This window comes from Nanorana parkeri, unplaced genomic scaffold (assembly GCF_000935625.1).
Source record: "Nanorana parkeri isolate BGI_ZX_2015 unplaced genomic scaffold, ASM93562v1 scaffold381, whole genome shotgun sequence".
In the NCBI taxonomy this organism is placed as follows: domain Eukaryota; kingdom Metazoa; phylum Chordata; class Amphibia; order Anura; family Dicroglossidae; genus Nanorana; species Nanorana parkeri.
Window position 1 is genome coordinate 657,084 of NW_017306649.1, and position 19,366 is coordinate 676,449.

Below are 19,366 nucleotides of genomic sequence, written 5' to 3' on the forward strand. Positions count from 1 at the left end.
TATATATATATAAAATATCCCCCCACTGCCACATAGTGTAACCAAAAGCAAAGCACATGATCAGAAGACTGTAACAAATTGATGTCACCTTAACAGTCAGTTCCGTGCCCTGGGCGGCTGATAAAATTGCTGAGTGGGTCTTGTAGATCTTCTGGGCTGGCCATCACCTCCTCTGCGGAAATCTAGCGAGTCTCCATATTCTCCCTCTTCTTCCTACACAAGATAGATCAAGTCTATTTGTTAAAGTGCCCCTTTCACACAGCCTGGAATAAAACCTGAATTTGATGCTCTATGATGATGTAAAGTAAGCAGCGCATACTGTATCTTGCATGCCTTCCTCCCTGTATCATATATCAGCACACATAATAGAAGTAAACCTTCCTACTTTTTCACCACTTGCATATGTAAACTTTTATGAACCAGAGCAATTTTCACATTACTACTAATAGCCTATTGAATAGATAATTGTGTCACTGTTTATGATAGATACACACACACATATATTGCTGTGGAGTCACTTGCTATTGAGTGAGTTTCTGTTCTGTGACAGGCCAGGGAACAAGCGTTTCCATTTGTACTCTGTAAAGCCCTTCCATATGCACTTTGCTTTAACCAGTTGACATCCGCAGTGTTAAACCCCCTTCCCATCCAGGCCATTTTTCAGTATTCAGCGCTGCGGTACTTTAACTGACATTTATTCCGTCATGCAGCGCTGTACTGAAATGAATTTTATACCCTTTTTTGGGGACAGATAGAGCTTTCTTTTGGTGGCATTTATTCACCACTGGGGGTTTTATTTTTTTACTATATTAAGGAAAAATTACCGAAATTTATTTTAAATTTTTATGTTACTTTTATTTTTTTTTATTTATATTAATTTTTTTGCACTTATTGTTATTGCTATTATATAGACTACTACGGGCGGACGGCAAGAGGTTAAAGCTAGTTAGGAATAGTAATTGATGAGTGCATTTGCTATTTGTAGCACTAGTTAGATTTGGTGTGGGGACACACTGGAGGTTTCAGCTGCCATTGAGATGTGCTGGGTTTCGGGTGTGTCCCCATGCCTTTAAGGAGGTTGGGCTACCTCTTGGCAAGCCTGCACCCAAATCATAATTTGCTATATATGCTCCAAGATGAAGGCTCTCGTAGATTAGAGTTAGGACCACTGTTTACACAATTACTAGGCAAGCTGTATTTTTGAGGATTCATTTCATTATTGAACAACAACAGGGCTCTCAGTGTGCACAATTATTGGGCATCTATTAGTGTGCAGGATTATTATGCAACTAAATGGAAAACAAAAATGTTTCCATCTCACTTATTTATTTTCATCTGTTCAGGGCATGTTCACACCGAATCTGGCGTTTCTGCACATGCAGTGCAGTGTGTTTTTGTTGCATTCCGCGACGGTTTTTTAGCCTAAAATGGGCTTTCAGTGCGTCCCAGGGCATTTCCCTGCATTTCTGATGTATTGTGGTGCACTCCAGAGCAGAAAAAATAGAGCATGCTGCAGTTTTTCCACATGCCCTGGAACTGAACGCTGTGGCGTGAACTAGAGCCCAAAATACCATTGGAATATATTGGACGCAGTTTTAATGCGTTCTGTAACTGCGCTGCTTCTGCGCCGTACTTGGTGTTAGCAAGCCCTCAAGTGAGAATAATAAACAAACAACTCAAAATGTACAAATAAACATTTCTGACATTTTCAAACAAAAAGTCAGTGACCAATATTGCACCCCTTCTTTTCAATAACAGTCACAAGCCTTCCATGCATGGAGTCTGTCAGTTTCTAGAGCTGCTGATGATCACATTTTTGTACAGCAGCAACCACAGCCTCCCAGACACTGTTCAGAGGTGTACTGTTTACCTTCACCGTAGATCTCCCATTTTAGAAGGGCCCACAAATTCTCAATAGAGTTTAGGTCTGGTGAGGAAGCCGGCCATGTCATTATTCTTTCATCTTTAAGGCCTTTACTGGCTAGCCACGCAGTGGAGTACCTCGGTGCATGCAATTGAGCATTGTCCTGCATAAATATCATCGTCTTCTTGAAAGATGCAGACTTGTTCCTGTACCGCTGCTTGAAGAAAGTGTCTTCTAAAAACTGGCAGTAGGTTTTGGAGTTGATTTTGAGTCCATCTTCAACCTGAAAAGGTCCAGCTAGCTCATCTTTAATATTTCCAGCCCATACCAGTACCCCACCTTTACCTTGCTGGCGTCTGAGTCGAAGTGGAGCTCTGTGCCCATTACTGATCCAGCCACGTGCCCATTCATCTGGTCCATCAAGTGTCACTCTCATCTCATCAGTTCATAAAACCTTTGAAAAATCCGTCTTCAGATATTTCTTGGCCCAGTCTTGACATTTCAACTTATGTGTGTTGTTCAGTGGTGGTCGGGTTTCAGCCTTCCTTACCTTGGCCATGTCTCTAAACACTGAACACCTTGTACTTCTGGGCACTCCGGAATAGGACAGCACTGGAGGATAATGGGTTCCTCTGAGCTTCACGTTTGATTCTTCTCAAATCTTTACCAGTTATTTTGCGTCTTTCTTTCTCAACATGTTTCTTGCGACCCTGTTGACTACTTGCAACAAAACGTTTGATGGTTCTGTGATCACACCCCAATATCTTAGCAATTTCAAGAGTGCTGAATCCCTCTGAAAGACTTTTTACCATTTTTGACTTTTAAGAGTCAGATAAATCTCTTTTTTGGCCCATGTTGCCCGAGGAAAAGAAGCTGCCTAATTATTATGCACACCTTGATATATTATATTGATCTCCTAAGGCCACACTCTCCCTCATTACACAAATACACATCACCAGATATGTTTAAATCCAATAAGCCTTCAGGTTTATACAGCTTGGAGTTGGACAATATGCATAAAAACGTTGATTTGGTCAAAATACTCACTTGCCTAATAATTGTGCACACAGTGTTCAGTGGGTCCTTGACAAGGCAAAAGTTGTTCAACTAAAACCCTCTGTTTTAACCCTAAAAGTCAGTGTATTTTTTTGCAGGCTGACTGGTGAGTGTGCTGGGACATTTTAGTTTGTGTTCTCCATTAGGGAAGTGTCACCAGCGCAGAATTACCAGTCTGATATGGCCCTTAAGCTGGCCATACACTTTGCGAGTTTTGACATTCTGAAATTCACACAGTGGGTGCCGCTGTCTGCACCCTTTCAGCCAGCATCCCTCGTTAAGAACATCAAAGGAGCCGGTAGGAAAATCTTCAAACAAATGGTGCTTGCAGCTATTCAGCTGCAAGCAGGGTTTGTGTATTCTGACAGCAGCCACTGTCAGAATACAATGAAACCAGCGGGGGATTCATCCAGCAACATTAATACGCATTGATTATTATTATACATGATTTGATGGAGGAATCTGTTCTTATTTTTTTTCATTCTGCTTTCGACTTGAAGGAAAACATTGAACAGTGTATGGCTAGCTTTTCACAGGAGCTCCTAGAGCAGTTCTGGAAATCAGAGTAACCTGGCTGTCAAAATGAGATATTAGCAGTGGAGCAGGAAAATTATGTAAAGTTTATTGTTTAGAAACATAGTGAAGATGAAGTTGTATAGAGCATACACCGCTTCCAAAATCTCCAGCTAGTAAGAGGTCATACACTGTTTTTGGGGCACAGCAAGAATGCTTACACCAATACATTTTATGATTCAGCCATTACTGATAATTATGAAAATATACACCTCCCCAAAATATGATTTCATTAAATAATATAACAGAAGGAAAAACTGAATTCAGAAGAACATCTAGATCTTCAACCTAGATTGATTAACACTATAACTCAGCATGGGTTACCTTGGGGCAAAAACAGCAGATTCAGATACACAGGCAGCTGACATTACATGTAAAAGTTATGTTTCTTGTAAAAGTTAAGCTTGGCCATTCCCTTTGGTCCTAGGCGTCATAATTAAAGGCAGGCTGAAGAGGAGTAGGGTCAAGTACAAGGTCTAATGATTGCTTTAATAAGTGTATTTCACTGAAGGTTATTTCTGCTTTCTATTATTTTCATCATATTCTCAGCTAGAATTGACCAGATGTGTACAAGAGTCAGGAGAGAGGCCTCTCAGGCCGCACAGAGCTCAGCATTTTCCAGGGGTTAAAGATTGTAGGCAGCTTTTACTTGTGCCATCCACTGAGATGCTTGAACATCAATAACGCCTCTGCTACCCTTAAAGAACTCAAAACATGTTTGGATTACTGATCCAGCCACGTGCCCATTCATCTGGTCCATCAAGTGTCACTCTCATCTCATCAGTTCATAAAACCTTTGAAAAATCCGTCTTCAGATATTTCTTGGCCCAGTCTTGACATTTCAACTTATGTGTGTTGTTCAGTGGTGGTCGGGTTTCAGCCTTCCTTACCTTGGCCATGTCTCTAAACACTGAACACCTTGTACTTCTGGGCACTCCGGAATAGGACAGCACTGGAGGATAATGGGTTCCTCTGAGCTTCACGTTTGATTCTTCTCAAATCTTTACCAGTTATTTTGCGTCTTTCTTTCTCAACATGTTTCTTGCGACCCTGTTGACTACTTGCAACAAAACGTTTGATGGTTCTGTGATCACACCCCAATATCTTAGCAATTTCAAGAGTGCTGAATCCCTCTGAAAGACTTTTTACCATTTTTGACTTTTAAGAGTCAGATAAATCTCTTTTTTGGCCCATGTTGCCCGAGGAAAAGAAGCTGCCTAATTATTATGCACACCTTGATATATTATATTGATCTCCTAAGGCCACACTCTCCCTCATTACACAAATACACATCACCAGATATGTTTAAATCCAATAAGCCTTCAGGTTTATACAGCTTGGAGTTGGACAATATGCATAAAAACGTTGATTTGGTCAAAATACTCACTTGCCTAATAATTGTGCACACAGTGTTCAGTGGGTCCTTGACAAGGCAAAAGTTGTTCAACTAAAACCCTCTGTTTTAACCCTAAAAGTCAGTGTATTTTTTTGCAGGCTGACTGGTGAGTGTGCTGGGACATTTTAGTTTGTGTTCTCCATTAGGGAAGTGTCACCAGCGCAGAATTACCAGTCTGATATGGCCCTTAAGCTGGCCATACACTTTGCGAGTTTTGACATTCTGAAATTCACACAGTGGGTGCCGCTGTCTGCACCAAGCTCAGTATTTCACCGGGGGTTTATGACAATTGTCCTGTAAATGTTTCTGTCCACATTACATAAACTTTCATTCTCCTATTTGCAGATTTTATGATGCATGTGAGGAGGCAATGAAGCCATTGTTCGCCCCATACACGTACTGCAGTCAATATTTTGTTTCATACCTCTTTTGCTCTACCGTAAAAAAGAAAAAAAATGACCAGACAGCAAAATAAAGGTTTTTTACACCTGAAAGCAATGCATTGCAGTGCACACCTACATGAGGTGCAATGCATTAGGATGCCCATTCAAAGTGAATCACCTATAATGCACATTAACCAATTAAATTTTTAGCCCTGCTGCAGGTGCATTTTGGATGTGTGATGGAGTGCCATTTAAAGTGACTTGTATGGTGTGCCATGCATGTTACTACAATGAAGGTAGTGTGAGCAAACCCTTAAACTTGAACTCCGGACGCAAATGTTTTCATTTAACTATACTTCTAAATAATCACAAAGGATATAGAACCCCCTTGTGTGCACCAAACCCAAATATTACCATGTAAAAGTAGCAGAGACATCACCATTGTGCAGAGAGCAGAGCTGTGGGAAGGATTTAGCAGGCCCCACCCACTACAGGCTGCCTGAAGAGAAATACATGGGGGGCAGATACAAGACCAATTACCCTGCATAAGGAAAGAGAGCAGCAGTGACTAGTATCTATTACAGGTTTCGGCACAAACACTTCACACTGGATGTTGCACAAATCTAAATTGTATTTACACAATATTTGCTTATTTGGGAGTTGAGCTTTAAAAAAAAAAAAAAGAAAAAAAGTAGCTGCATTCCAGTGACAGTCACTGATAAATATTTATTTAATAACTCAAAGCCATGGGGAAAATCTATTAACAAATCACGTCAATTTACAATCACTATGCAAGCCTAATAATTAACTGAGTTTTGAACAAAATGACATCTATTCCATTTTAAAGTATAGTTATATGCAAGGACATGTCATTTTGTCAACACAGAAATATGTCAGGCCCGAATTCTGTCACTCAAATCTTTCTTGATGGCTCAAGCTGTCAAAAATCCTTAATGGATTGCCGACACATATACTTAATGCATTATATCGCAAAGGTGCCAGAATGTATTTCAGTAAGGGTTCCAGTTACCCATTTAAATATGGCGCTAACAACATCTGCAGTGCTGTACAAAGTCATATACGAAGGTGTAATCAGGATGGAGAGCAGTGTGGGGGTGGAGACAGCCATTTGCTGTCACAGGAGCCTAAGGGGGAGGAGTCAGCTCTCAAAATAGACCAAGCTCTCCTCCCTGCACCGTCGGCTCAGCTGTGACAGCGAGTTAGGTGCACTACAAGTAGCCAGCAATCAGCGGATCGCTGACTATTTGTAAATAACTGTACATAGTATGAGTTACTATGTACCAGTTATGAATGAATAGGAAGTGGCCTACATCACTTCCTGTTCGTTCATAATTGTGTACATAGTAACTCATACTATATCCACAAGTTATGAATGAACAGGAAAACTCAGTATAGAGGATTCCTGTTCATTTATAACAGGGGATGCAGAAAAAGAGATTGAGGACTCTGGGGTCTGTTTAGACCTCTGATATTTTATCAGAGCCCCAAAAGTATAGTTATACAATAAAAATATTTAATCGATAATACAAATAAAATTAAAAATATTTAAAAGTTTATAAAAAATAAGAAAAAAATGACTATGGAAAAAATATTTTTGGTTTCGGCCTGACATTTTTTTTATTTTTTGGTTTAAAATGTTTCATTTCAGCACACCTCTAGTATTTTCCATGCATTACCATTTATGTATACACACACAAAACACGTGCATTTATACTTTTTTTTGCATAGGAGCCAGTATAGCATTGCAACTGCAATCAGTGGATGACACGTGCAAAGCTCTGGCTTCTGCAGACTCTTCCTCCCATTCATGTCTGTACCTTGTACAGACATACAGTAACATGGACGGGAGGAATAATGAAGGAACTACATTCAAAATTATAACTGTCTCTTCTGCAGTGGCTGATGGGACTTGTAGTTTCTCCATTCAGATTTTTTTAAAGTCTAAAATGTACAAAAGCCCGTGTGGATAAGAACCCCACAATTAAGGTAAGGGGGGGGGGGGCAAGAGGGTGGCGATCTGACCAGGTTTCATGATACACCCTAAATATGGGTGTAACATGAAACACGGCTACTAAAATGTAAGGCTTTTAAAATGTGACATGGTGGCTGCATACCTGCAGTATGAGATCTAAAGCGCATCCTTTCAATGACTACTATACTCATGAGACCTGAAGTATGTTCTTGAGCATTAGGCTCCATTCACATATAGCGTTTCCTGTGTGGTTTTCCGTACGGAAGACCGCATGACACGAAAACGGATTCCTCTCATTGCACGGATTCCTCTCATTTGTGGCTATCACTATAGCTGCGAACGTACGGAATCCGCCCCTGAATTCCTGCTTGGACTATTTTGCAGGACGCGTGGTTTTGAATAGTCTAAACAATGCACATTAAATGCAGTTTTTTTGATGTTTAGAGCGGTTGCGCATGGACAACTGCTCATGTGTGAATGGAGCCTTAGAGTAAAAGTTGGTAATGTCACCATAGAGCTGTTCATAGTTTTTTCGAGAGCCTGCTATAGAGAAAGTGGTACCTACAAAGTAAAATCTCTGTACTACTACTCAGTTTGTTCTGCAGATCTGGGCTTGCTTCACCTTATTTGCTGCTTGTGGCTCTCTCTATATATATATATATATGCGTTTCCTTTACCTCTACTGCTGCCTCTTGCTTATATCTCTGAGCAGTCAGTCATCGGCTCACCATTCATCAGGTTATTAGAACACCAGTCTTCAAGGGTCAGGCCTGAAATGAAGGACCCATCTTTACAGTCATCACAGACACAGCAAGGCATGGTAAATTGGTGCTGAAACAGAATAGCTGCAGGAAGCCTACAGGCAATTCTGGTGACTGGTCCTCGGCTCTCAACTTTTTAGGGGTACAACTTCCACAGTCTAGGTGCTATTGTACGGGGGAAGTCCAGGAACTGGGAAGTCAACAGGGAGAGAGAAACACGTTGCAAGACACAATTCTGTTACCCTGATTGTTTGTAATAGTCAAGTAATATGGAATGGGACATAGACGTTACCCTTTAACCCTTATGATGTCAGCTAGTGACTTCCATTTTTCACTCAAGTAGACAGGTTGTTATTTGTTTTACTTTTTTTTTATTTTCTGTTTGCCATTTTCCACTTACAGCATTTAAAGTTTGTAAAATGCCTGTCCCCGACACCACTACATTACTCTTGGCAACACACTTACAATAATGAGTTATGATGCCATTCATTTTGAATGGCACCCCAACCCACTAATACAGTAGTGGCCAATGTACCCACACTGCAGCGCACCATAGGGCACATATGTAGAGAAGTCTAATAGCTACAGATATGCTGCCAAGTTCCTAAAATAGCAGCTAACATAACAATAGAAAGAACAACAGAACTATTATTATTATAAAGGATTTATATAGCACCAACAGTTTGCACAGCACTTTACAATATAGGGAAGACATAATTACAATACAATTCAAGACAGGATGGTAAGGAGGGCCCTGCCTGTGAGGGCTTACAATCTAACAGGGAGGGCCAAGGGATACATGAGGATGTAGCTGTGTGGGGATGAATTGTTTGAGAAAGAGTTCAGTGGTTAGTTTGAAGTGTGATAGGCTTCCCTGAAGAGATGAGTCTTTAGCGATCGCCGAAAGGCTGTCAAAGTGGGAAAAAGACGAACAGGTTGGGGTAAGCAGTACCAAAGAATGGGAGAGAAGTCCTGGAGGCAAGCATGGGAGGAGTTGACGAGAGAGCTAGCGAGCAGGAGGTCTTGGGAGGAGCGTAGGGGACGGTTAGGATGATACTTTGAGACAAGGTTGGAGATCAATGTCAAATATTTAAGTATATATTGAGTACTTTCACATATAGTTGCACAATGCTATTAGTAGCTCTTCCATATGTAGCTTTTGTCATCTCAAACAAGTTTAGGATTTGCCCTTTTATGTTGGCGTTAAGGATGCAGCTGTCAAATAAAGGAAATTAAATTCACCCAAATTTACCACCAAATGTGTCATATGTGAACCAATGTGAAATACCTGTTCAGATTCAATCCACACAGATGGCAATTACATCGATAGGAATTCAGTGCATGGGGAACATTAGTATCTTTAGCATTCCAATTTGTTACAATTTTTTTCTTTACCCTTCGTCCCCTAAATGGTAACAGGTCTTCTCTGGCTCTGTAATGTAACTTTTGGAACTTTATGTTTTATTACTATTTTGACTGATCTTTTTTCTTGCATGCTTTTATCCATACATTTATTCATTTAATCTCCATTTTAAAACAGGATAATGTTTAACAATTTATGATATTTATGATACACTGAGATCTTGCGAGGTTATATAGGACAGAATTCATCTGAAAATTATTAAAACGAGGACAATAAAGATTTGTCTTTGTTCCTCTACCTTATGCATATGTATTATGTTAGAAAAGAAATACAAGATTTATTTTAAGTTTGCTTTGAAAAAATACATTTTCATTGTCATTAAGAGAGGTTTCACTGCAAACACATACTGTATGTGGACCAGACAGGCTGTCAAAATACATTAGGACTGATAAAGCAACAAGATGATCATTGCTTGATGCAAGTGAAATGATCACATGCCTACAGGCAATCTGTAACCTGTGGATTTACTTCCTTAGCTGAGCAATCATTAGAAATTGATCACCTAGAATAGATTGTCCCAGCAAATAGCTTATCCTTCCAATGGAAAGACAGGCTCCAGTGCTATTTGCCTGCTTCAAAATATGTATGTAAAACATTTTTAAAAGATCCTCTTGGAAAAGTTAAGTAAAGGACGCTGGTAATTTTAAAGGGGCCAGGATCAGGCAAACAATACAGTATTTCTCTACAGAACTTTAAAAGACTAAGCAACCAAAAAACAAATCTGTTTTAAAATTAAAGGTGACGTCCACCCACAAGTGAGCCCTTTAGTTATAGGCGGGGTCTTAAATCTTATCTCAGAGATAAGTGATTTTATTCCCCCCAAAAATAAGGTGTTCCCACTTCTGCTGTTGCTTTTATCATAAAAAAAATTATAGAAATGTTAATCCACCACCTCCTTTACCTCCCTGGTTGTATGGGGTGGCTCTCCGGTAACGCAAGCGTACCCATTATGACAGAGATCCCACGAATGGTATTTATCAATTCACTGCATAATGTAGATTTTTAATCATGAATATTTCTGAAATGTATAATCATTGATGTATTTATTACCAGATCCATATGATTATTATAGGTTACTTCCTGATGAAGCCTTGGGCAAAACGCGTAGAAAATTGGACACAGTATAGAACTACAGATCATTTTTGGATGAACATGACTATTTATGAAATTATACAAAACTATTATAAGGAGTCAAATGTCTTAATAGATTATTGTTATATACAGTATGTATCTATACATGTCCCAGGGAGGTCTTGTGCCATCAATTGAAATTAGTGGATATATGTCAGTTTGTTATTTATTGATATGTCAATCATGAATTTTAATAATTAAAGAAAACTATATTTTTATATAAAGTGTGACTTCTGTGTTATGTTGAACTAAATCTAATTGCATTTAATAGATGGCACCTTAAAAGCCCCATCTTTCTCTTAGTTGATGCATTTAATCTACCACAGAGAGTGGTACCACCCAACTGTTCCTCATTTGGAAGGACTGCCCTTTTTTGGAACCAAATACCTCTTTCCTCCTCAGTTGTTCCTAATTTTGGTCTTATGTACAGATAGCTATGAAGCGATATAGCCAAAACTGTTATTCTGAACTAAAACCTTTATCTTATCTCTTAATTACCTTGTTTGCCATTTCAAAAAGCCAGTATGAATGAAAAGTAATGCTGAAAAAAGAAATAAATCAATTATTTGTGGCATATACATTAATGGTCTACATAACTGGGACATGACAGGGGTGTGTACATTGCCTTAATACACTCTGCTGGACGGTGTCCCTCTTTTTCATCTTATAATTTGGTTGCAGGACTTTTCAGTGATGGATCAGAGGACATGTGACACAGAAGTGAGTATAGTTTAAAAATATCCCACTTTCCCTGCTTGTCTGACTCCCACTTGCTCACTCAACTTCATTTTAAGTGATGATTACAAGCAGTAACTTATACCACATGGAAATTGATATTCGTTTTAAGGTAGTACTGGGTTTTAAAAGAATCAAGTTTTATTTAAGGAACTGTCCAGGGCTGATGCTGTGTTGGTAGATGATTGGGGTTCATTTTTTTAATAATTATACCCTCTTGTATGCCTTTGATCTTCAGGTAGGGTTCCCTATGATGAAAAGGCACCATTTTCTTTGCCACATTCAGTGCACAGGCAAAAGGGCAGAAATGTAGCATGCTGCTACATTTTTATTTTAAAAAGGGACCCTTGGGACCCCTTACCTTTTAGCTACGCTGCACCAGAAGAAAGAAAAAAATCCACCAAACACGGTTTAAAAAAAATAAAAACACTGTTTCACAAATGGTTAAAGTGGTGTATTTGGTTTTCTAGGCTGATTACTGCAGTTACATGTATTACAAGACATAAAAAAGCAAAAAAAACAAAAAGCTTAAACGATTTTGCTGCTATAGAAATAAAATGACATACGCACTGCTAAATATGCACGACATTTTTATTTGGCTGTTGGTTAAAAAAACAAAAATTAAATGAAGGTATATGTAAAGCCAATAACTTAAATCCAATATAAGGTTTATTTATCATGTTGATGTCATTTCAAAAGTCATTTTCAATTTCAGGCTGCTCCTTCCATAAATCGCCTTGTTCTTGTTATGTGGTAACAATCGTTTGCCAATTATTGTATGCTGTGCTGTCACCCTTCAAGTGGCCCCACTAATACACACTTTACAGGCATGATTCACTGTTGTTATCATCAGGAAGCCGGTCAAAAGCAATATGCAGTGAATGCTGGAGTGTATGTAGACAGGAAGTGGATGAAAGAGGCTGGAGAAGATTAGCAGCAATGAGACGGAATTAAGGATGAAAAAGGTAAAAGTATTTTATGCCATGAAGTTTATTGGAAAGGCCATCTACTACATTACATTTTATGGCAAAAAGCCATGAAGATACAGTAGCAAGAGACAGCTGGCGCACAAAAGGGCTGGAAGGTGTCTTAGGCAGGAGCAAGATGGTGCATTTGGCAGAGGAAGCACTTTGATTTTAGGACTGTATTAAAATTTTTGTAGATGATGGGAAGGCAAGAGGGGACTGTTAACATTCATTTAAAAAAATATATCTTTTAATTTATTTAGTAGGTAAAACCATTTTTTGCCGTGCAGAACAACAAAGTTTTTTTTTTTAGCAACAGTTTTGAATTTCTTTATGGGGAGTGTCTTAACAATTCCTGATCTCTCCATAGCCTTTTTGTTTACCTGTATTCAGATATCACTTAAGTACCCTTGTTCAGAGAAATAGTATTACAGTGTAAACAGGGCCGGATTTCCCACAAGGCCAACCAAGACCCGGCCTCATGGCAGCAGGTAGAAGAGGGGCAGCAGGGGTGTGGAATTCCTATCTCACAATGCCCAAGACATTTCCGGGTGGATAGTTGCTTTCTACATTTAGCCCTGCTTTGGGCAAGCAGAGCTAAATTTAAAGCGGGAAAGCCGCCGCTTGTTTTGTATGCAGCATGCAGGTCTGCCATTATCTATGGGGGAGGTCCTTTTTGGCAGGCAGGGGGGTGCATTGAGAAACCTGGCCTTGGGGCAGCAGAGAGAGTAAATCCGGCCCAGAGTGTAAATGCACACTGTTCTTTGCTTTTAATCGACTCTTAGAACAGGATTACAATCGGCAATCCCTGAGTCAGTAAAAGCAGCCTAGTTGTTTCAACCATAATATAAATCCCGGAGCTGATTACAGAAACATAATTTTCAACAGTTACACCAGGGCTCAAAATTTCCACTTGCCTGCTTGCATTTGGTGATTGGAAATAAAGTGAGGGCGAGTGGAAATTCAGCCAGTGTATGTACACTCACTGATGTGCAACATCAGCCCATGGATAGGAACTGCTCCTCATTGGATATTGCACTGCCCACTGACTAGCACGCCGTGCTCTTTGATTGGTGGCTAGCTCTCTGCTTTACAATAATTGGACTGCGGAGAGCTCCTATAGCATCAAGGGAGTTGTAGTTTTGTCGAGCTGTTCACCTGTACCATTTTGTCCTGTGGCAACTTATTTAACCAGTTGACATCCGCGGTGTTAAACCCCCTTCCCATCCAGGCCATTTTTCAGTATTCAGCGCTGCGGTACTTTAACTGACATTTATTCCGTCATGCAGCGCTGTACTGAAATGAATTTTATACCCTTTTTTGGGGACAGATAGAGCTTTCTTTTGGTGGTATTTATTCACCACTGGGGAATCAAGGTGAGGATCCCGGGAATCAAGGTGAGGGGTCGGGGGGAAAAAAAAAACCGGGCGCAGGGGGTGACGCGAACGAGCACATATAGGCGATCGGCGGGCTATGGACCCGCTGATCGCCTATATGTGAAACACCCGGTACCGGGTGTTCGCATTGGACGGGTCTTTTCTGCCCGTGCATGCCCGCTAGGGGGCGCGCGCGAGCAGAAAAAAATTGCCGTCTGGAGACGGCAACCCGCAGATGCTGAGGTGCCGTCCGTCCGTTTTTTTTACTACGGGCGGACGGCAAGAGGTTAAACTAGTAATACAAGTGGGCGACTTCCGCCCAGAAGAGTGCTAAGTAAGCTGTTGAGTGGAAGAGAGGGAGACTCAGCCAGCATCTGTGGTTACCTAGTTAATAATGGGCGCCTCATTAGCTATTAATATCCTGGCAACCACCAAGTTGGATGTGTCCTGGCGACTTATCTGACGCGCCACCACGATTAGGGCCCGGTACACAGCCATTGAAAAGTGGTATTTTTCATCAGAAAGCGGACGTTACACAGGGCTTGGTCCTGCTGTACAACACACACCATAGCAAATATCTGTCTGAAACTGGCTTTCTATTGTTATGCCATATTGTTTGGCATCAAAGGAAGCTCTGTTTTGTTTTCCCTTAATGCCACACTTTCACTTAGAGATTGAGAGTGAGAGAGAGTGATTGTGGAGATGAAAAAAATGAAAAAAGTTTGAGCAGTTACACTTCATATTTTGTTTGCATCTCCATTGATGTAAATCACATATTTTCCTTTATGTCCACATTGCTTTATGTTAATATTGTTAAAGTTGTTGTTATTTATTTTTGTAACTTTATTCTGAATAAAACATTTAACAGTGTAATTTCATAAGATAAATTATGAGGGTGTGTTTAGGGGCAGAGTTAAGGCCGGGGCAGGGTAGGGGTTAGTTGGGGCAACTGGTGGCGAGCTACTCTTAAGGCTTGGGTAATATCCCAGGACTTGAAATTTTGAACCCTGGTTACACTATAATATATTTTTATAAGAGTTATTTTGTTTAGTTATGTGACTTGTAAAATAATAAGCTGCACCAGTAAACATTTATCTGTGTCATATAAAAGGAAGTGTATAATTGTGCAGTCATATTGCATGTTTTTTTTATTGCAATAATTATTATCACTTTGTGAAAACTGATTTACCTGTGTAAGAGTTTATTTCAGTTAATCAGTGTAAAAAAAAACCTACATTAAAGCCAATAGTAGTCTCCTTAAAACCTATACAAATTAAGTCAGGCTGGTTAAAAATAAGTATTAATTGTATGTCTTACTGTTTATCCTTTTAGGCCTCATTCACATGGCTATTTACCACTGACATCAGAGTATCTCTGTGCTGGGTAAGGACAGGAGTTTATGGTCAGCTGGGGACAGATAACCTGTACAAATAAAAAACAGGCTCACATGGTGCATGGCTGTTCACTTGTAATTACTCAAGGAGTAGTTACCTGTGGACAGATGTGCGGCACTGTACACAGACATCCAGGGCCGCTCATCTGTCTGTAGCCGCAGGTATTCGCTGCATGTGTGACAGCTTCGGAGCCTCTCAGCCCGTCATTGATTTGTACAGTCTGAGTGGCCGCAGCTAATCAGAAACATCTGTCTGTTCCTGTTGCATAAATACGCTGATCTGGGCAGTGTACATCCATGAACAGCCGTGTGAATGAGGCCTTTTAATGCTCCCCCAGTTCCTCACAGGAGGGTGGAACTAAAGACCTCTGTGCTCTGTGTGAGGACAGTAGTCTCTCTGCAGTGGTCTAACATGCCCCTCTGCCTTGTTACAAGGTTGTGATGAAATTAGAAAGAAGCATGAACATTGCTGTTTGCAGCACTGTAGTTGTGACAAGGCATGGGGTGGGGGAAAACTGTACTGTTTGTTAACACAGCCACTGGGCCTAGCAAAGCATTATAAAAAGATTAAACAGTAAAACATAGGACATATTTCTGAAACAACCTGACTACACTTGTGCTTTAAATTCAATATTCTATGACAATAAATCATGAAAACTTTTTTATTTTTAGAAACTGTATATGTGCCTACACTTGATGTAGCCCCTAAGAATGACATTTAGTGCTATGTATTATAAACAATCAGCATTTTATTTAAATAAAAAAAATATATAAATGTTTCAGCCTGTGTTGCATCCCAGTGTTGCTGATCTCCTGCACCCACTTCCTGTCTCTATGCATGTACTCCAGTGATAGCTGCATGGCATTTTTCAAGGAGGGTTTCCTTGATAGCGACAAGTGTGAACCATGCCATACATATGTAGTGTTAACAAAGCCACTTGTAGTCTCTATTGGAAGTGCCTGCGACAGGGTGACAATGCAGGAGTACAACTGTGAGACAGGGACAGAACACTGTCACCCTATAATAAGGACATTTGGGACAGGGTGCCAGGAAGTTGCAGATTTAAGGCCCATTCACACCAGCAGCCATGTTATAGTGCACAGCACTGTGCTGATGTGCTGATCATGATGCATTACACTGTTCCTTTTTTTTGTTAGAGCTTTACTGAAATGCCACAAGCGACATTTCAGTAACTTCTATGGGCACAACATGGTGCGATGCAGTTGTAGGGTTTCAAACTGTGCTGCGCTGAGATAAAGTACTGCATGTCATACTTTTTTCAGCACAGTCGCAAATCAAGACAAGGCAATTTGCCTTGTTCCAGATGGGCTCAGTTCATACCACCACTTTGAGATGGTGTTGACTGAGCCCATCTGGAACAAAGCAAATAGCCTTGTCTTGCCTTGAAGCAGCACAGGAAAAAACAGGCAGTGCAGCCCCAATGCTTAGGGTGTGAATGGGCCCTTAGATGTATTGCAAATGATATTTGCAATTACAGTACATTAACATGCATACTGCTATTATTTTCCACATTAACCATCATATTATTTGTGATAAAACGCTGATAAAGTCATTTGGCACATAGAAGATACTTGTGAAACTGTAGGATGGGAAGTTACAGCAGAAGGAATCTGCAATTATACTCAATGGCCTGAAAAAATAATGACTAGGACATGCTACTATCAAAGTAATGGCTGCCCTGTGACCCACTATCAACATCTACAAAAGTCATGAAAAGCTTAGTAAATCAGTACACAGGCATTGAAAGTTACGTCACCTTAGGGAGCAGTTAGCTTTCAAATCTGCTTCCATTTTCATTTAACAGTAGCCCCTCTAACTGGTCAATCTACTGTACTCCACTGATAATACCAAGGTTTAAGAGTGAAGAGAATTTCATCCAGCACATTATTTTCTATAGAGGATCAACTAAAGCCCATAAAAGCAGTCTACTATAAATAACAGAAGTATATGTATTATAACCAGACATAAGCAATCCCCCTTTGGAAGAACCAGCCTAAGGAAATCAATATTTAAAATGAAACTTTAAGACCATTAAATACAACTATACAATCACAGAATGAAAAATTATGAAATTTGTAGTTGTACCAGGCATGCAACAGATTTAAAATGAGGGTCATTTCTCTCAAGTGATACTTGTAAAAGCTAATATTGTATCACCCTCAATTACAGTAATACCAGAATTCAACTATTGCAGCTCTTAAGTTTTTTTAATAATATATTTCTTTGTACTTGAAAAGCCTTTATTTTAACGTTAAGGTGTAATAATTATCATAATCGCTGCCAGATATATTTTTCATGAAAAGGTATTTTTAGCAGTATTATCTATAAACAATCTCCATTTTACGATAAAAATCAGGATTTCACAGATAAGAGAATATATACTGACATAACAAAGGAAGAACGATTACAGCTTTTATACTAGAGGATAATGAGTTGAGGTTAATGTTTATGGGGTTTGTCTAACACTAGCCTTTATAGAGATCCAGCATTTCCTCCCTTAGAATAATGTTCCTTAGTTTTCTTATTTCCATTATGTTTTCTATGAATTAAAGTCCAAAGGAAATAATTAACTATACAAGCATTTATGCTAACAGTAAACACATAATTAGACATGGTAGGTTGTTTGTCATTACAAGGCATACACTCTCGTATGAATGTTCCTAAAATACACAATCATAGTAACAAGTTAAATGTGACTTGGGCAAAAATATTCACTTTTCTACTAAAAGGAAATCTAGAGGGGAAAAAAACCCAAAACTAATACAAGTACTGTATAAAACATAAATCACACAAAATATAAATGCACTTAAAACAGTAATTTAAATTAAAGGTGTTAGAGCGTGAATAATTAAAGTCCAACTCCTGAACATAGCACATCCACATTTAGGCAATTAAAAGTCTTTCTATGATATACAGTAGGTTAACACCACTGTCTTCAAGCACTAAAATCCCAAATCTGAAGACAAACAGGTGTGTGTATGAAATCTGTGCAACCTTCCATCCAAAAAAAGACACTAAAAAGTGCTCTTTAAATTGGTCGTGTGCATGCTAGGAATCTCTGTCCCATGAACTTGACACTGGTTCCTATACCTTACATACAAAACAGCATGTGTTCGCAGCCAAATAACCCACATAAAACAAACTTATTCGCATTTGCCATTAAAAAAAATTCCAGTGCATGTGGCCATTTATAGATCTTCCTATACATGTCTATGTGCTTAATGTCTTAGTTTCTGCCTGTGACAAACTCTCGTTCAACTTTATACCGTTTACTGTGTACTACTGCTTTGGTGGCTGCTTTTCAAGCTGTTCCTCACACCTTTCAACTTACCAAAAAAAAAAAACTGATACAGTGCCAGTTTTGGACTTAGAAGCATGTAATTGCTTCATTGATCATGACTGATACTCTCACTTAGCGCAAGCCATCTCTTTTCCTCATGAAGGTTGACAGGTCACTATGAAATTTTATATAATCAAGACAGTATTAAGCATAACCATGGCAAACTCCTTTGAGCCAAAGAAAGATAGTCACCTGGTCACCGACATATTGTATACAAAATTGTTTTTCCTCAACTGGAGAAGTAGGGGTCTTTCTTGGATACAAGTGAGCAACTAAGTCACAAGTTTACCATGGGTTCCATGATGTGGCAGATAAAAAAGGGACTTTGCAGTCCACCACCACATAGAATAAATAATTGCCCAGTCCATTTATTATTATACAGATTTTATATAGCACCAATAGTTTGCACAGCGCTTTACAATATAAGGAAGACATTACATCTATTATACTTTCCTTTTGGTGGAATCTTTTCATCTACTAGAACTTAAATAATATGGAAATATACAGAGGAAAGTATTGAGATGGGCTTTATATGTTCATATACCCACTGGGCACAGGTATATTTTCTGCAAAGAAAATAAATGATTCCCTAAAGCCTTGCTTTATCTAACAGAAAAGAAAATATACTAAGGTCCCCTAGGTTGCAGCATAACATTTTTTTTTAAGGGCATGAGAGGAAGACAGCCTTCCATTCTCGTTAAACTCTAAAATAATTTCAATGATATAGTTATGCTTTTTGGTCCTTGCAAATTTCCAGTCACTTTCCAGCACTTCATTAATTTGATATCATAATATCTTTACCATCTAACACGCAACAACACTGAAACATGAGACTGTATGCTAAATAAGAAAAGTGTAATTTTGAGAGGAACTTTATTCATCTTTTGGCCCTGAATATTTCTATACATGGTTATCTCTAAGGGTACAAGATATTTTCTTTTGTATTACTCGGTGT

General features: G+C 39.2%; 1 protein-coding gene across 1 annotated transcript in view; it reads right to left on the reverse strand.

The window, feature by feature from the left end:
* Positions 1-19,366, reverse strand: part of TDRD3 (tudor domain containing 3) — a 250,463-nt gene that overhangs the window by 2,917 nt on the left and 228,180 nt on the right. The window contains exon 13 of the mRNA XM_018559203.1: positions 89-213. Within this exon, the coding sequence (XP_018414705.1) occupies positions 97-213 (117 nt within the window). The 3' untranslated portion in view covers positions 89-96. The remainder of the gene's footprint in view (positions 1-88; positions 214-19,366) is intronic.